This window comes from Arvicola amphibius, chromosome 8 (assembly GCF_903992535.2).
Source record: "Arvicola amphibius chromosome 8, mArvAmp1.2, whole genome shotgun sequence".
Lineage (NCBI taxonomy): Eukaryota > Metazoa > Chordata > Mammalia > Rodentia > Cricetidae > Arvicola > Arvicola amphibius.
In genome coordinates, this window is record NC_052054.1 from 36477354 (window position 1) to 36496116 (window position 18763).

At 38.0% G+C, this 18763-nt stretch overlaps 1 protein-coding gene across 1 annotated transcript in view; it reads left to right on the forward strand.

Moving 5' to 3' along the window:
• Positions 1-18763, forward strand: part of Themis (thymocyte selection associated) — a 188642-nt gene that overhangs the window by 161680 nt on the left and 8199 nt on the right. The window contains exon 5 of the mRNA XM_038339956.1: positions 15442-15594. Coding sequence (XP_038195884.1) covers positions 15442-15573 — 132 coding nt within the window. The 3' untranslated portion in view covers positions 15574-15594. The remainder of the gene's footprint in view (positions 1-15441; positions 15595-18763) is intronic.

Below are 18763 nucleotides of genomic sequence, written 5' to 3' on the forward strand. Positions count from 1 at the left end.
TGCTTAGCTTAGCATGTAAGCACCTTCTTGATTTGAAATAGAAAATTTCCAGTCTTTTTTTTTTTTTTTTATCTAAGACATGCTTGGACAGTCCTTGGTCTATCACCTTTTCTGGTCTCCCAGCAGAATCTCATCTCTTGGAACTGGAATTTTCTGAAATGCATGCTTTTTTTTTTTTGGAAATATCTTTAAAATGGTTTTTGCTTTGGTCCTTGCTATCCTTCCATTCTTCCATTTTTGAATGAAAATGTTTGTCCTGTCTTAATGGAATACTTATATTTGATTTTATGGAGGCTCATAGTTAAGATTTTTGTCAATGCTCAGAAGAGACTTTTGTCAATGCTGGGAATAATAAAGACAATAGGGATTTATGAATTTGGACTGGATGCATTCTAGAAATGAGAAAGACTTGAGCGTTTGTGAGGTGTTAGAATATTTTAAGATGTGATACATTTGTTTATGCTATGGAACATTGTTTTAATGATACAAAGATGTGTTGTATGCTTTTATGCTTCATTTGTTTAACTCTGTGAAGCTGTAATTCTTTGCCTAATCTAAAACTCCTGATAGTTTAATAAAGAGCTGAATAACCAAGGCAGAAGAAAGTTGGGTCTGGCATACAGAGAGAGAAAAACTGGAGAAATTGGGAGGAGAGGAAAACAAGAGAACAAGGATAGGAGGACCTCAGGGGTCAGCTCTCCAGCTACTTTTGGAGTAAGAGTGAAAGTAAGATTATAGAAGTACAGAAAAGACAAAAGTCCATAGACAAAAAGATAGATAGGATAATTTAAGAAAAGCTGGCTAGAAACAAGCCAAGCTAAGGCAGGGTATTTATAAATACTAATAAGCCCATCTGTGTGCATTTATTTGGGATCTGGATGACGGGCCCCCAAAGAAGCAAAGAGCTAAAAGAGTTTCAAAACAACAACAACAAGAACAAAACAACAACAACAACAACAAAAATACCAAAAAATCCCAACAACAACATTTTGGTGCTCCAATGTGGGGCTAGAATAAAAGAAAATCCAGCAACAATGACGTGATGGTGGTGTGTCGTGATTTAAGAGAGACGTATTCAGATATCGAGTGGACAGGGAGTATGCTTGTGATGGCTGATTTTCTTTGCAATTTGAGGGCATTGGAAATTACCTAGGAGTCACATCTATAGCTGTGTCTATGAAATATTTTTTTCAAAATGATTAAATTGAGGAAGGATTATTCATATTGAGTGTGGGTGGCACTAGGGCCCCATGAAAGAAAAAAGGTGTGTGTGGGGGGAGAGGAAATAAACCAAACACCAGTATTTTTTCTTTATCTGCTTTTCAGTACAGACGTAGCAGTGACCAGCCACCTCACATTCCCACTGCCATGCCTTCCTGCCACAGTGGACTGTATCTCTCCTTAAATTGTGACGGAAAGTAAAACCCTTCCTTAAAAAGCCAAAAAAAGTCCAGCTATCTAGTTCACAACCTTTGCGCTACCCTTTGCAAAACTTTAATAAACTGGTGGCTTTTTAAGGACCCTTTGCTGTTTGCCAAGCATCCTCCATTCCTTCACTTAACTTCTTTCTTATTTTCTCAGTTTCCTTCCTTGTTATCACAAGTCAGATATCATAGACTGAGGTAGCATATATTCAAAGACTTGCCTTGAAAAAGACTCTTCCCAAAGTGTCCTTTGTCCTGTTTTTCTGTTTATTTGTAGTTAATTTCCAAGGCTTGATAGTCAGATTGTTTACTTAAAAAGAATACAGCCAGGGTCGTGCATCCCAGTGAGATTTATAAAAATGTCTTTCTTCCTTTTTTTTCTTTCTGTTTTAAGTTAGTAGTTCTTGATCATTATTTCAATGTCATAGGAGAGTCATGGTTACTAGGCCTTGGTTTTGTTTCCAGATAGCCAGTTTCTCAAGTCAGAACATAAAATGACATCCACTCTTGACTTTATGGATTCACATTACATTATTGACTGTATGAATCTAATGAGGTAGTGATTATATTTTCTTGTTTAAATGAAATTAAGCCAGATAAAATGAACAAGTATTTTTAAAACATTGCTAAAATCAACCTGTAAATAAAAATTATAGAAAACACTGTTCAGAAGTGAAAGACAAGATCCATAAGAGAAGGAAATATTTGATAATATTAATAGCTAAGGAGCATCAAAAATTCTGAAATATATATTCTGAAAACAAGTTAATTATAAATATATAAGTTATATATAACAGACATATACAAATATATACATATGTGTGTGTGCATGTGTGTGTGTGTGTGTGTGTGTGTGTGTACCCAGTAACAAAAAACAGAGGGATGGAAAAGTGGGCAAGATGCTCAACTACTTACTGTACAAATAGGTGTGAAATTTAGATATTTGGTTTGGACTGTCACCCTCAGTGAATTGAAACAGTCTAGGAAGTGAGCACAGATGTCTCCAGAGCAGAATAATTGGAAAGAATGCCCTCCCTTGAAAAGGAGTGATGACATTTCATTGGCTGGGGGCCATGATAACATAAAAATGGGAATAAAGGAAACCAGTGAGAATAGAAATTCTCTCTAGCTTTGTTTTGACGGACACCATGTTAACTATTTCAATTTGCACCCACTCCCTTCCACAATAGACTGAAACTTCAGAAACTGCGAGCAAATCGAACCTTTCCCTCCATACACTGCTTCCTCAAGCATTTGCCACAGAATTAAAATATCTAAGTGATGCTCTAGGTAAACAGAAAAAGAATGGCGGCAACCCACATGAAGCTATTTAGGCTCTACAGTGAACTGGGAAATACCAATTAAAACCATGAGGAGGTAACACCGACACTTCAGAATCTCTAGGATTTTTGAAGAGACAGTTACAGTTCCCAATATGGAGAAGCTGAAATTTTACACATTCCTGAATGTATTTTTCCAGGAAAATCTCTTGCAGGGTCTATGAAGCTGGATGTATATGCACCCAGTGAGAACAGGCTGCATTTATCATTTTGCTCACTGATCTGAGAAATAACATCAGAAAGCCACCCCAAGGGAGGGGACTTTATTTTGGTTCTTAGTCTGAGAGGACAAAATTTATTATGGAGATGAAGGTGTGGCAGTGGGGCATGTTTGCTCATATAACAAGGCAGAGAAAGAGGACTGCTGGAGCTGAGCCAATTTACTGTCTGGGAGCCCAAGACTTGGGATAATGGTAACCACAATCACAGGTGGTACTCCCCAAATCTTCTCTGGAAAAGTCCCTCACAGAAATACAAACATCTATCTTCTTGATACTCATAAGTTGATAATTGAACTTAACCTTCATGCATCTTTACAGAAATCTGCATGTATGTTCACTTAACAGAAATGTGCAAAAGAGAAGTAGAGAAATAAAAAATGTTGATATAGTATCTTTTTATTATAATAGCTAAAATTTAGAATCAACCCAACCACTTCAGTTCCTATTCAGTATATCCATTCAAGGAATATCCAATGTTGTATCTATAAAGAAAGAACCCAACCAGAAAGTAGAGCATACTGAGTGATTCAAAGTGTATGGAACTCTAAACAGTGATGAAAATAAACTAGGCTAGGATGGTGCTTAGCTTGATTTCAATTGCTTGAAATGCAATTGTGTTGAGGTGGGAATATTCTACTTCCCGGGGTGGTAAGTCTGTGGGTGAATTTGAATTGCATTGAGTCATAATTTTGTGTTTCTCTTATTAGTTAATTGAAAGTACCATATACTACAGTAAATAAATTTATAAATTGTGCTTATAAGCAAAATAAATCTTTTTTAAAACATGTAAAATTAACAGTTTTTCCATATTCCTGATATTTTTCTATCAGTTACATTAAGAGGAAAAAATGAACTTAGTGCTTTCAAGATTTCAGTCAAAACTTGAAATTATAAGGAAGAATAAAATGAAGCTTTCAAACACTCTTATGTGACAATGAACTTCACCATATTTTATTCTGTATTATTTAACGTTATCCTTGGAGAAAAATAGGTTGTTATAATTAATAATATATTTTTAAGCTAAGTAATAAGAATATGAAGAGTATTGTCTATAATTTTCTATTGATTAAAACCGTTATTCTATTGATTAAAACCGTTATTGTAAATCCAATGCTTTGTTACATTTAAAATTCAGAAAAAATAATGTCAACTTCTTTAACCTTAAAAAGCAGAGTTAAAGTATTATATATTATTGAGCACACTAGTAATTTCCAAAAATTGCTAAAATGATACAAAGAAATAATGTAATGACACATTTAGATGATTTATTTAAAAAATGTCTGTGAAAGAATTTTACAAAATGCTGAAGATCTCACTATGAAAATACTTGTAAACAGCCTAGAATAGCATTAAGTGCTTAGTAAGGTCAAAATAAATTTAGGTGGTTATTATGTGTATGAAAACATAACTCATCAAGGGAGACCATCTATATAGCTGCATGAAAATCCAGGTTATTCACCGTCAAATGTATTTTCTGTATAGCTAGATTGTATTTCAATAATGATGTACACGAAGAAGAAGTTTTATGCATTATGCCATTATTCTGTCTCTGATGACTTCTTTAGGGAAAACATTTCTTTCTAGATGAATTGAATAAATACAACCACTGACTGGAATTTTTTAAATTATACTAAAAGATGGTTAAAAATGAGTCTACTTTTGGAATACATTTGCAGCTTCATTATAGGCAAGTTACTAGGGCAAAGAAATTGTAGCCAGGAATTTCCAAAGTTCTTTCTACATGATGTTTTGAATATTATTAATTTATAGAACTAACTTATAAAATATAGTAGAATCACCCAAGTAGGGGGAATGTCTCTAGTATTCATCTGCATCTTTTAAAGATATGCTGATTATCTTGATGTCAAAACAGTCTATTTAAAATGAAAGATGTATCTACTTGTATTCAGACACATTTCCCAAGTTCACCTGATCTATACTAAGTGTCTGAAAGTAGTGAGAACACAAACAAACATACTTGAGTTACCTTAGATCGAGAAAAGATTATGAAGTTACTGTAATAAAAGAGCTATCTTGAAGAAATCATTTTGAAGATCGATTGTTTGGGCATATGTCTGATTTTGTGTTCCTTCACTGATGAAAACAGGCTATAATCTTTACAGCCTGCCCTATTTCAAACTTTAAAACTGTGGAAACAGAGTTGAGGAGGTTACTTAGACAAGTGCTTGCTATGTAAGCATGAAAAACTGAGTTCAGATTCCCTGCCCACACAGAAGCAATTAATGAGAGACTTTTTCTGTTTAGATCCATGTATTTTTATGAGGACTCATGTCTATTAGGGAGAGTCATTATCTCTCATAGTTTGTAAATCATCTGAATTATGAGCAAATAGTTGAATTTATACACTATAAAATTCTAAATCTAGACTTAGAAGTTGATGATGATCAAATATTTCCTAAACATATCACTAAGTACAATAAAACTTTTATTTTAAGTGTTTTTATTTGAACTTTTTTCTTTTAAAATTCAACTGACTTTTAAAATGCATGTGGTATATCACTAGAACAAACACATATACTATATATTTGTTTTGAAGTATGTATATTCAACATAATATACAAATATGGGAACTTTGTATTCAAAACTTTCCTTACAGAGAATATATAACCAGACAGTTGGGCATGGTGGTGCATGCCTTTAATCCTAGCACTGAGGAAGCAGAGGCAGGTGGATCTCTATGAGTTAGAGGCCAACCTGGTATCCCTAGTGAGTTCCGGGACAGCCAAGTCTGTTACATAGAGAAAGCTTGTCTTGAAAGGAAACAAACAACAAACAAACAAAAACCCCAAGACCAAAACAAATAAAGAATGCTCTACAGATGATTGGTTTAGAAGCTATTGCAAAATGAAAACAAAATGAAACAACACAACAAAATACACACAGAAGAGATTAGCATACAAGACTCCTGGAAACAGAAGGGAGTGAGTGATATGTGTGCAGGCAGAGGACAAGCAATTTTCAGAATTGGTGAGGTGCTTAGCAGGGCTGTGTCCAGCTGAAGGAAGAGGAGGAACCATGAAGTCTTCAAAAAGCCAATGTGATGTGGAATGTTACCAGTGAAAGTGTCGTCAGTGTAGCCATCAAGTAGGAAACGGATTATCACTCTGCAGAGCCAGGAGAATGGGAGAGAGGGAGAACCAGCTGGAAGAGTAGGGTGGTATTACTAAAGATAGGACCAAGCCAGCACATGTTAGAGGAGAGTCAATGGATGAAAACTGTAAGAAGAGCAATTGATTTGGGAAATCGGGGTGAGGTAGGAAGGGGATTAGCCACATTGCTTGGAGGTGGCACTCGAAAAAGGCAAGAGAGCACATTGTAAGTCAGTAATTGGGTGACTTTTCTCTGAGAAATCAACAAAATATCTTCTCACCCCAGACAAAGCACCACGAACAGAAATAGACCAAAGTTCTACTCATGTTGGCTGGATGAATCTAAGAGTCTCCCCACAGTTACTTACATGAAGGTGAGCAAGGGATTATTTGCAGGAACAATGGGAATTTATAGGCTGGTACATGACTGAACAACAAAAAAAAGATCTACCTCTCCAGCAAGGATTGACTGTACGTATTTCGTTGGGGAAGGTCAAGTTCCCAGGAACCCTCTCTCCCTTAGTAACCATGAACAATTATAAATCTTGAGGAAGGAACCAGCCTTGAGAATCCCACGACACATGACAGAAACACATCAGGTTTGATTTTGAGCAGAACTCCTTTTGGTACCACAGCTGACAGTTCAGGAGGCCGTGACTAGCCAGAAGACAGATCTACAGGAGAGCAGTGAAGATAAGAAATGGAGAATCAGGTTTTACCTAGCCCCGTCGCAGTTGATGAAGTAGTTAGGGAGTTTCCTAAGTTCATGGATTTCTAGACTGCTGAGATCACATGTCAGATAAGAGGAAATGGCCTGGTATCAAACAGATCCTGAGATAACTGAGTTGTCAGCAGGGACATTAATTTATATCAGAGACAAGTAGTGAATTGCAAAACGTTGGGGGATCGGTGAGAGAAAAGTTTAGGGGCTGGCAAATAATGAATGAGCAGAAACTGAGGATCTTGTTTGTAATCCCCACAATTCAGCTGTTGGCATAGGGCTCCAAAGGCTGACTGAAAGGGGGCGTGAGGCCAAGAGAAGGCAGATAAGGTTTGAGGATGGAGGGGGAAGGACAGTGTTGGCAGGAGTGTGTGTGTGAGCAGAAAGGAGTGAGAGAGTCGAGATTTTGAGGATGGGCATTCTAAAAGGCAATAATGACTGTCTATATTCCATAGATACAAGGGGTTAAAAACAAACAAGGAAAAGAGTTGAACAGAGATACGGATGCAAAACCCTTTCCAGTTCTATTGATAGAAAGACAGAAAGGTAGAGTCAAGAGCTGAGGATGCTATCAGGTACACAGTAAGGGAGTGACCTGGAAAAGAAAGGCTATGCCTGGGATTCAGCTATAATTTAGAGAAGGTGTTTCATACAGGGGCCTAGCAATCCTTTCAACAACTCACAAAATAAATAACATGTATGGAGCATCACATATTATTGTCAAAATAGACAACTTTTGTATTTTCCCATCTATTAAAAATAAATTTCACTTTAAAACATTTATAAATATCATCAAGAATCAATTTACAGGGTGATGTTTCTCAGTTGGTAGAGTTGGTAGAGCCCATAAGACACCCTGGTTGGTCCACAGCACTACATGAACCAAGCATAGTTCATAGTTGCAGGTCCTACAATCTAAGCACAGGAGGATTCGGAGGTCAACGTCTTCTGCGGCTGCATAACTGATTTCAAGACCAGATCGTCATGTGTGTGACCCTGTCCCATAAACAAACAATGAAGACAGCAGCAACCGCTGTGGGCAAGAAGCAGTCAGAAGAGCAGCAAGTGGCAGGATGTTGTCGGGAAAGTCAGAGTGAGGTGACAGACAGCAGCCTGCACAGACCTTACCCTATGTTGGCCACTTCTTCATAGACACACAAGCTTTGTAGTTTTGGCAACATTTTAGTGCAGGGATGCCACTTAGCATTTCTACAGCGTGAATGCTTGAATCAGACTCATCAGACCCGTTTCCAGCTCAGTCGACTAAGTGACACTGTTTTAGACCAAGTTGGCATATTCTCTACTTTTTAAAGGTTCCTGTGAAAGCATGGGTTTTAGTCCTCAGAAAATTAAACTGATTTAAAATGTAATTTTTAGGAAACAAATTCAAAATAATTTTGCTTGTTACAGACCTATTATATGGTCCACTGCAGCTCCCATCTGGCATCTGCAGCAAGGACAGCTCTGCTGGACACTGTTTAAATGCTCCTCATATGACCCCTAATTCAAAACTAATTGTACCCAGACTAATTTAAGCAAAACAGGGTCACATTATTTTCAAACCGTCGTACTTTTTGTTTTTTTGATTTCTAAATAAGATGATTTGTTTGCCATTTAGGCACCAATTACCCTCCCAGAACCTGAGAGCTGTAATTTTTCCATTAAAACCGAAACTATGAAACTTGTGGACCATAACCATGCAAACCAATTCCTTTAAAATTTGCAGGAGAGTAACATAATGAAGAACGAGAAAGATTTGCCTGTGTACCAAGAACCATTGTGGAGTTCATGACACCAACATCTTAAGTAAACCATCCTTGGCATCTGCAGGACAGGTGCTTGCCAGAATAGCTAGAAAGCAGCCAATCCTTGTGCAAGTTTTTCTAGTATGTGATGTAACAGGAAAAACATCTTTGAAGACTGAAGGGCTTCTAACTCATCTCAGAATAACAGTGATATAAATTAGCTACCCATTCTATTCTCATTTTATGACAGAAATATTTTGGTTAAGCAGTGCCTCTAATACTTACTTCAGCTGAATTCATGGAATTTTAGAGAAGTGAGGAGGAATGAATTGAGCTGGCCAGATATATAAAATATACTCTTGAAATGTGTTTTTGAAAGTGGATATTTAAAACAGCCTTAACAGCAAGTTGAAGGGTTTTAATCAAGGGAACACGGTAAGATGTTTAATATATGATACGTGATAAGGTTTTCTAATCATGGCTTAATCGAGATGGCTCTGCTTTGACATAATGGCATTCAGATTGAGAGGAAGAGGTAGTCCTTGAAGGGCTGGAATGAGGGTTATCATCCCTTATCAGGGCAATACAGTAAATAGGTACTTATATATTCATTTTCTAAAGATCGACTGTTAATTCTTCAATCCAAGAAAAAGGAATGGAGAGATAGAAGCCCTATTATGTGTCTAACCAAACGGACAGACTGAACTGTCTGTCAAGCAAACTGGGCCCAAGAAGATCTCAGTGTCAAGATCTATGCAACCTTCGCTGCTGATGGAGTTCCTCATCAGCTGTGGGTTGGAGCCCAGATGGTGTGGTCAAAGTGGAGCCCAGGCCCTGGAGGGTGAGTGATGGTGGCCCAGATTCCAACCTGGGGAAGCTTTAAACTGAGGCTGTGGAAAAGTTGGAACTCAGCTTCTGGTGTGGCAATGCAGCAAGGCCTGTTGTGTGTGGGCCCGAACAGACTTTCAGGAGCAATAGAAGGCTAAAAGGAACTGAAAGGAGCAGAAGGGTGCAAAGCGACACCTTCTTTTTAAAAACAGGAGCAGCAGCTGGATGTACCCCTCCCCGTAGGTATGCAAAGGAATATATTCTGGGTGGAGAATGGCTTCCGTGACCATATGTGAATAATCGTATGAAACCTTAGAATGTTGTCTGGCAGAGAGAACAGTGTGGATGATCGGATCTAGATTAACTTTCATAGTCTGTGTTCTTTCTCACTTAATACTTTCCTTAGAAGCATCAAATTAAATTAGAGTCTTACAATGCATAATGAGCAATGTCTTGCTTTTTAAATCCACTTGATGACCTAAATTGCTTATTATGCTGAAGCCATGTGACCAAAGAGAACACACAAATAAAGGCACATGACAAAGAAGAAAAATTACTTTCAGGACTTCCGTATTCTTACTAAATTTAAAAAAATAATAATATCACTGATAATTAAATTATTATCACCATTAAAAACAAAAGGCAAACAAAAAGAAGCCCTCGCATTCAGAGAATGAAGGAAGTTTGCTTCAAGGCGTGCATCTATTTCTTGAGAACTCTGTGGCAGTCAGGACATGAACTGCCAGCTTCAGTCTCCTGTGGGTGGTCTGGGAGCATGTAGTGCTCAGTCCCAGAATTAGTGTTACTGTAGCAAGTCCTAGGATTTCTCAGGAAGGTGGTTACACTGGAGAGCACAAAGGCTGAGAAACCATAGGAAGAAATCCTTGAATAACCCAGGACATTTCCTCAGAGTTACCACTTAAGCTGACTGTCTGAAGAGAAATAGTTTAGATGTTGGGACAGAGCACTGGTTTATGAACGTAGAGGAGCTAATTTCTTTAAAAAATAAATCAGGTTGGAAAGGACTTCTTTTTTACAATGTAAGATGTCTAATCAGGGTATTCCTTTCTGTCCCCTGATATTATCGCATGGATATACAACCTGCTGACACATACACAGTTAAAACTAAGAATTTGTCTTTAAAACATAAGAAGAATAGCATCAAAAGTAATGCAATGGTCCTTTAATATCATTGGTCAGGATTTTTTATGACTAGTTCATTGGAAATCCCTCAGAACAAATTATTTCTTTTGATTGTGTAACAAAGAGTTGTAACACAGACTGGATGCATGACATTCCAAATCTATGCCAGTTCACCGACTCTTTGCACAAATTTTATCAGTTTCTTCTGGACCTCCACCTTCCGTTCGAAGGTTTGATATCCAAGCAGTGCCAACCAGTGACCCCTTTTTATGTCAGTTATCAGGCAGTTCTCTCAAGCCCAAGGTTCTCTGTTCACACTCAGTTCTTGATTCTCACTTTACCTAATATGACCAGAATTTTCACTTGTAGACCAGTGGATATTGAATTAGAGATCTATAGGATACTATATAATCATATATCGTCAATAACTGCAATAATTAGCATGCTTAAAAGTTCAGAATTTGAAATACATATTTGATGGATAAAATGAATGCCTGAGGCAGAGAAAAGTTTGATTGTAACGTAGAGATACAGTTGGGATGTTAAATGAGGAGTTCTCCTAGATGTGAATATTTCTCAGAATTTTTTCCACACTAAGACTGGATGAGACAACATCAGTCCAGGATTTATGTTAACTACAGGTTAGCAGACAAGTAATAGCAACAATAAGAGGCATAGTATATAGGAAAATAGTAAGCACAAAAACAGGAGGAAGTAAGGATGTGGTGCCCAGAATTCAGGGGAAGTGGACCATCAAGCCAAGGATAACTGGAATACAGCTACCACCATTTACAGAGCAAGTGGATCTCCAGTGGCACTTGTAGTCAACACACGAAGGTAGAAGCCGTGCTCTAAACGAAAGCTGAATATGTTGCGGAGTGAAGTCTGTGATCCGTGAAGCGAAAGGGAAATTCAGAGTAGAAGCATTTGAGAACCATAAGAGGGGACTTGGGAAATGAAAGAACTAAAAGTTGACAGATGGCAACTGGGCAATGGAGAAATAACAGTGTAGGAATTTTATTGTAGCAGAAAATAAATGGTAATTTAAGATGTGAGAATGCAGACTCCTGATATTGGAACTCAGTAAAAAGGGATGAGAAGATGGGATTGGGCCAGTGACTTACAGGACATGCAGCTCCTTTGTTTGAGGCTGGGTGCTGGGGTCAGGACCTCATTATGAGTAAAGTAAAGCCTTAGAAAACCCTACAGGGTCTACTTGAGGAGACTCTGCTTAGAAAGATTTTCAGTAGAAGGAAATTATTAATTGGTGAAATACTATTGTGTTTCTAAAATATCCACTTCTACAAATGTTTGCATCAAGAAATGCAGGGTTTTATTTAATAAACGCTAGACCATCATGATCAGGTGGTTATTTTTATCTGCTGTGACTTCATGACAAAGGTCTCAAACTATGAATGCCTAAAGTTTCTTCTTTAGAATTAGGAGTATAGTATAGCATTCATAATTTCCACAACTGCTAGATTTTCACCATTATTTTTATTTATTCATTTACTTAAAGCATTGGAGACTTTTTTTTTCTTTTTTTGTTTTGTTATGTTTTTGCTTTTTGTGTTGTATGGGTACGGGAGGAGCGAGAATGGAGCATACACACTGCACACATGAAGGTCAGAGGAAAACTTACAGAGTTCAGTTTTCTTAGTTGTTTTGTGGTTTGTGAATGAGTCAAATGTAAAGTTATCAAATAAAAACTTGTGGACCCCAGGGACCAAACCCAGGTCGTCATGCTTGGCAACAAGTGTCTTTATCCACTGACATCTCAGGGGTCCTTCAGTGTTTTAGTGTTATCAGTTGAATTTTTTATGAAGAAAGTCATTAAACTATTTTTTCCATTAATCTAGCTTATTTTTCACTACTGAGAAACTATAATCTAACATCTATCTTTGCATGAATATATTTTTCAAAAGCACGTAATTACAAATCAAAAGGCTATGCAGATATCTTCATAGTTTCAAAAACTGTGTGATGATACTGGCTTGACAACAGATTTAAAATTTCATAATATGTCATGGGTGTATATTGCAGTTTGTAAGTGAATTGAATATAAGCCATATGATGCTAAATAGTTGCATTTACTATCAGTATTCAAATGGTCCTTTGAGAAGTCCCTGGCAGTATTACTAAGCTTCCATCCTTTGATTTTAGATAGAGGACTTGAGAATTATCTATAAATGACTCACTGCATTATTTTAATCCTCTAAATAAACATTTTGAGGCTCTGTATTTGATAGTCTGAGGCTGTCATATATTTGCATTGCCACACAACAGTATCTGGGATAGATGTCTTTGAACGAAACAATCATCACCACACAATATTGCATGACTACCTGAAAAAGCTCATGGCATAAAATTAAAATCGCATTTAATTGGTTCATGAAGCTGTGGGGTTGAGCCTGCTTGATCTGTTTTCTCTTGGTCTAAACTGGACTCCTATAGATGTGCTTTATCTCAGCTCACACAACTGGTACCCTAGCTAAATGGCAGCTCATGGTCAGCTTCCCTCATGCTATGCTACACATGTTCTCATCACTTCATGGGAATGCAGGCCTGAGAAAATAAACAATAGTGTGGATTGTACACCCTCCAGATGTGTCAATATCCTGTTGATTCAGAAGGAAGCCGTGTGAGTAAGTGAAAAGTTGAAGCAGTAGGGCCTGGCAAAATTGCATGCAATCGGCATTGATAACAAGGACACACATGATCTGTAACCTTCAGTGAGGTCATGCTGCGGACCGACTCTCTTGGAGATCTGAGACCGAGGGAGAACAGAACCCGGGATTCGGCGAATGACAGACAGACACAACTTTAATGAGTTTTGAATCTGCTGTAAATTTACTAAAATTCAAGCATCACTTTTATGGGATTACAGAAGGAAGTTGGCAAACAAAAAGCTTTTCATGAAAAAAAAATGATTACAGGCAATTGATTGTTTTCAGTATGTCTTGTGGTTAGGGCCAGGTGGGCAGAGCTCTTCTTTGAAATTCGTCTCACACCATTAACCAGCTGCTAACTTCCTCATGGCCCTAAATCATATCTGTTCTCATGGTAACCCAAACACCATTCTTCAGGATTCCACCCCCAGGGCTTGTTTCAATATTGAATGGCTGGTTTCATATTATCAAGAATAGCCTGCCTTTCTTTCCTATCTAAAATGCACCAGGGGTTTCTTATTCTGGCTAGCCTCTCCATAGATGGTAACTCATGTCACTCCATACGTTTTCCTTCATAATTTATTCATCTTCTCTTATCATGAGCTCTTTCTGTTCTAGGGTATCTATAAGTTCCCCCAGAGAGCGAGCCGGAGTCTAAATCAGAACATTAATGGCTTGAATCAAGGGAGGGAACTGATGTATCAGTTCCTCTGTATTCAAGGAGACGTTGGGAATGTTTCCTGGTTACTTGAACAGATTAATTTTTTTGTAAGAGAAAAATAGGACAGAGAAAGAAAATAGCAGAGCCAACACAAAGAACCATCACCAGGAACAAAATGAACAGAGTCGTTGAGGCCGAAGAGACACCACAACTCAAGCAGACTGCCAGGGAGCCGCGGGGGGCCAAGCCATGGGAAGCACGAGCCCCTCATTTTGAAATGGCCACCACTTGAGAGGCATTTTGCCACACAGGCGAGGCAGCCGTGGATGTGGCAAGGTCGCTATTCTGTGCAGACAGATAGGACAAATGAATGACATAAAGATTATGGTGGTGGCCAGGAGTTATAGCTGCACCCTTTTTTCTTTGTTAACTTGGGTGAATCAGGTCATCATAGTGGCCTCTCATTTCTTTATATATACTTCCCAAGATTCATAGGCCTTTTGTTCTATAAAACCAAGACTTAATGTGTTAAATTCTATACATAATATGTACGAGGAACTTTAGAGACAAACTCAATGTGTTGTCCTTGGCCCTAAATTTGCTAGTGTAAATGGCCAAATTTGGCTGGTTAATTTTAACTACAAATCTGCTAATATTTTTTAACCACATTCAAGCTCTTATGTTTCAGTTTGGATTTGATTATGAAGCTACGATATAAAGTTTAATTTCCCCCTCAGGCTTTGAGTGTGGGATCATAACTGATGTATCTTTTGAAGTATGCAATGTGTCAGTATGATGTCAAACAGTATAATATATCCTATGTGAGTTACAGGAGACCATTGATGTGTGCCTTAATAATTAATCATTATGATGAGTCATTATCCTTAAAATGGACAAATGACTTTGTCAAAATTTCAAACTACTTACTAAAATGCATGGAAATTTAGAGCAGATATTAAATTTTCTTCTAAATAAAGAATAAAGATAAATGGGGCTGGAGATATGGTTTAGCAGTGAAAAGAACTTGTTGCTCTTGCAGAGAACCTGGGTTTGATTCCTAGTACCCATGTAAAATCTCACAACTGTCTGTACCTCTAACTCTAGGGTATCCAATGCCATCTTCTGGTCTCCTTGAGTACCAGGCATGCAGGTGGTATACACAAATACATACAGGCAAAGCACTTGCACATATAAAATTTTAAAATAAAAATCAATTTTAAAGAAGAATAAAACTAATGCCGAATTGATTTGTAATTAATAAATGGCAGAGTACTGGGTTGCTTGACTATCAAGATAACAACTGGGTAAAAGTGTCCCCACTCCCACTGTTAGAAGTCCCACAAAACCCCAAGCTAAACAACCTTTTTATTCTAGTCACTTGCCTACCTCAGAACTCCCACACCTAGATTCCTAAAATATATCAATAAATACATGATTTATAGCTTGATTTGGCATATAGAGTCTTCTCTTTCAGACACACAGTAGTGACTTGCAATATCATAAATGTTTACCCTTGTCATATCTCTAACAGGCATTTATTTGGGGCTGATAATTTACATTAATGTGCTTGCCATTTCAGAGTCACCATGCAGACAAAGTCAAGAAACTTCACCCAGCTCAAGGTGGCCTGGATTCAAGAATACCAGTGGGTTTTCAAAATGATCTGGTTGATATGGAAAGGCAGAAGAACAAACATGGGCCATTGGAGTAGCAAACAACAAGGTGATTGAAGGTCAGTTAAACCATCCACTTTTGTTAACTACCTACCTGACAAGGGGCTGATGCAAAAGTTATCACTTACATATTGTTTGGAATACACAGCACGTGCGTAGAAATCAGAGTCCAGTGTTGGGAATCTTTTGGGGGGCTCTTTACCTTTTCTTTATCTTTCTTTTTCAAGACATATCTTTTTATTTTGTGTAAATGGGTTTTGCCTGCATGTTTATCTGTGTATTACATGCATTCAGAATCCTGGAAGGCTAGAAGAGGGAGTCAGGTCTCCAGAGATTGGAAGTACAGAGAATTATATTCACCCTAAAGGTACTGAGAGAACCCGAGTCCTCTATGAGAACAACACTCAAATACTCAAGCACTAAAAAAAAAAAATCCTTGGAGTTCTCCAACTTACTTTATGAGGCAGTGTCTCTCTCTGAACCTGGATCTCATTAATTCATCCAGGCTGGCTGGCTAGCCAGGGACCTTCCTGTCTCTGCCCCCTCCAGCTCTGGAGTTACTCAAGCACATCCATGTTCCTGCCTTTTCATGTGGCTGCCCGGACTGTAAACTCAGGTCCTCATGCCTTGCAGAGGAAAATTTTCTGACAGTCATCTCCCTATCCCCAATCATATTCTATATTTTCACTAGATGAATAAGGAAGTTTTAATGGGTTGAAAGAGCTGATGGTAACTGAGTTTCAACCAATGCTCAGACCTTACCACAGAGAAGTTTCTTCATTCAGTGGATGATGGCTAAACACAGAACTCATAGTCAATGTGCAGGGCTCAGAAACAAATGGGATATCCATGTCTTGTGCCAGGAAGCTTGGGGATCAATATGGAGATGCAGTGTAAGGATGGTGAGACCCAAAGGTTGGGGAGGATCAGAGCGAGTGTCTTCTGGACATGACAGTGTGACTGTGCTTGTAAACTCACAGTGGTTGTTTTGCCTATACAAGAGCTGCACAAGGACCAAGCTCATCTTCCGTTTAGCATTCAGTGAAAGAGGTTCATTGAGCCTTGGACAGATGATAACTTCTGGAGGAGAAAGAATTTCTTTAAGGGTGTAGCTTCTGGTAGATCTGGTAGATCGACCACGCTACCCTCCACTGGAGGGTTTTATATACAGGACTAAATGCACAGCACAAATTGGAGTCAATGGGTTACTCGGAAAATAAATTTAAAAATGGAAACAAAGAAAAAGACATCAATTCGGGGTGAGTAGGGATGTAGAGATGATCTGGAAAGAATTAAGGGAACGAGTTGTGGGTGGATGTGGCAAAAATACATATTACAGAAGTCACAATGAATTAGTAAAAATATTAAAAATTATATTACTAATCAAATGCAGTCTTGAATTGTGGTGGCTTAGTTTGTAGAGAAGGTGATGTGGCATTTTCCATCTCTGCTGAAGGCACAACAAGATCAAATTAAATTGTGTGGGACTAATCACAATCAACTAAGTAACCCAACTCACTTCCATATGGTGGGACTCTGGCATGTCTTTGCAAAGGAAATGAGAATTTTCTCATTTTTTTTTTGGCAATTTTTAGACACAACAAATCAGCTCAGTTCCTATGACACTTATCTTCAAAACTTCACATTTAGTTCATAGGAAAATTAAAATTAATTATTCTTAAGCATATGGTTTTTTCCTCCCTCCCTTCCTTATTTGATATTGTAGTGCATATGATTTTTTTTCTCCAAGGACATATAAAAGACAAAATACTGGATCTAAAGTCTCTGAAGTGTTTCTGCTCCCAACCCTGTCTGTGCTATCTGAGTCCTTTCAAGTAGTTAGCTTACTGGCTTCTGACACTTCTATAAAAATATCCCATAGAGCTTTTCTTATTACGTTTTCATTGACTCTCCCCGAGTGATAAAATGAAATTCTGTAAAGGGCTTTGAAAGCCATGCATATTGCAATTCCTCCACATTTCAAACACTAATCAAGTGTGACTATAAAAGACACAACTGCTGCAGTGAAAATTGGTGTAGCGGGTTGGGACTCAAGCCATTATTAATTCATTGGAAACTATTTTTTTCTTTAAGATTATGGATCCTACAAAGTACCAGATAACACAATTCCTGAGATCAAAGTTTTTTGTTTCAATCACAGGGAACTTGGGTATCTGATCTTCCCAGCGTGTGCGTTTCTGGGATAGTACAGCGGTGGCCCCAGCTGTGCCCTGAGTGAATAATGCAGAGTATTTCATAAGCCAGGGAAGCACCCAGTCTTACACTGTGCTCATAAATGATGGCTTTAAGGACGAAAGGAGCCTCGGATTAAAATAATAGGTCTAGGCGAGTTAGACTTCCTAGCTTCCTACAACAGACTAAAGTGAAATTTCCTTTTAGGCGTCAATTTCAACATGCATTAGCTTGAAAATTACCCACGATAGTGTCCACAGAGTATTCTTATTTGCCTTTCCACCTTCAAAGACAACCAAGTGGAATCTTCAGTATGTACTATCATGGTGTGACAGTTCTATACATAAAAATAAAAAGGGAACGTAGACGACAAAGGAAACTTGGCTAATTTTGTTTTATTTCATATAGTGTAATACCCTTATTTAAAAATAAACTGGCCAATTGGACCCACAGTCACCCCGTGTAGATTGCTTTTCTCTGAATATGCAGTAACCTCATCTGAGTTCAGGAGGAGCAAAGGAGATCCCTTCTAAGTCACTTTCCCCACTCCTTTTTCTTCTTTCTTTCAGACAGTGTATTGCCACATAGCCTAGCTGGCCTTGAACTTACGATCCTTCTGCCTCACCACTCAAGTCCTAGAGCTATTCTCATTTTGTTTCTCCAGGATACCCAGCTTTGTTCATCAGATACAGGAAGTGGAACCTTTACTGAAATATATCTGATGATAAAGTATAGAATATTATTGAGTTAGATAGTCATTGTGAACAATTAGAAGGGTTTTTTTAAGTAGCCAAACAGGAATGATGCAATAGCAATGGAATCCACTATAGTCAGACTCAGAGAAACTGACTCTGGACAGTATTGCCAGCCCCAGCTGCTTTCTATAAGATGCTGCTGAGAGTGCTTTGTTGACCTCCTAATGACCTTCTGTGGGCCCTTAATTTACTCTAGAAGCTTGGTGATTCTCTCATCATCTTTCAGCAACATCATCGTTAACTCTGCATGTTTTGTCTATAAATAAGAGCGCAGCTCTCT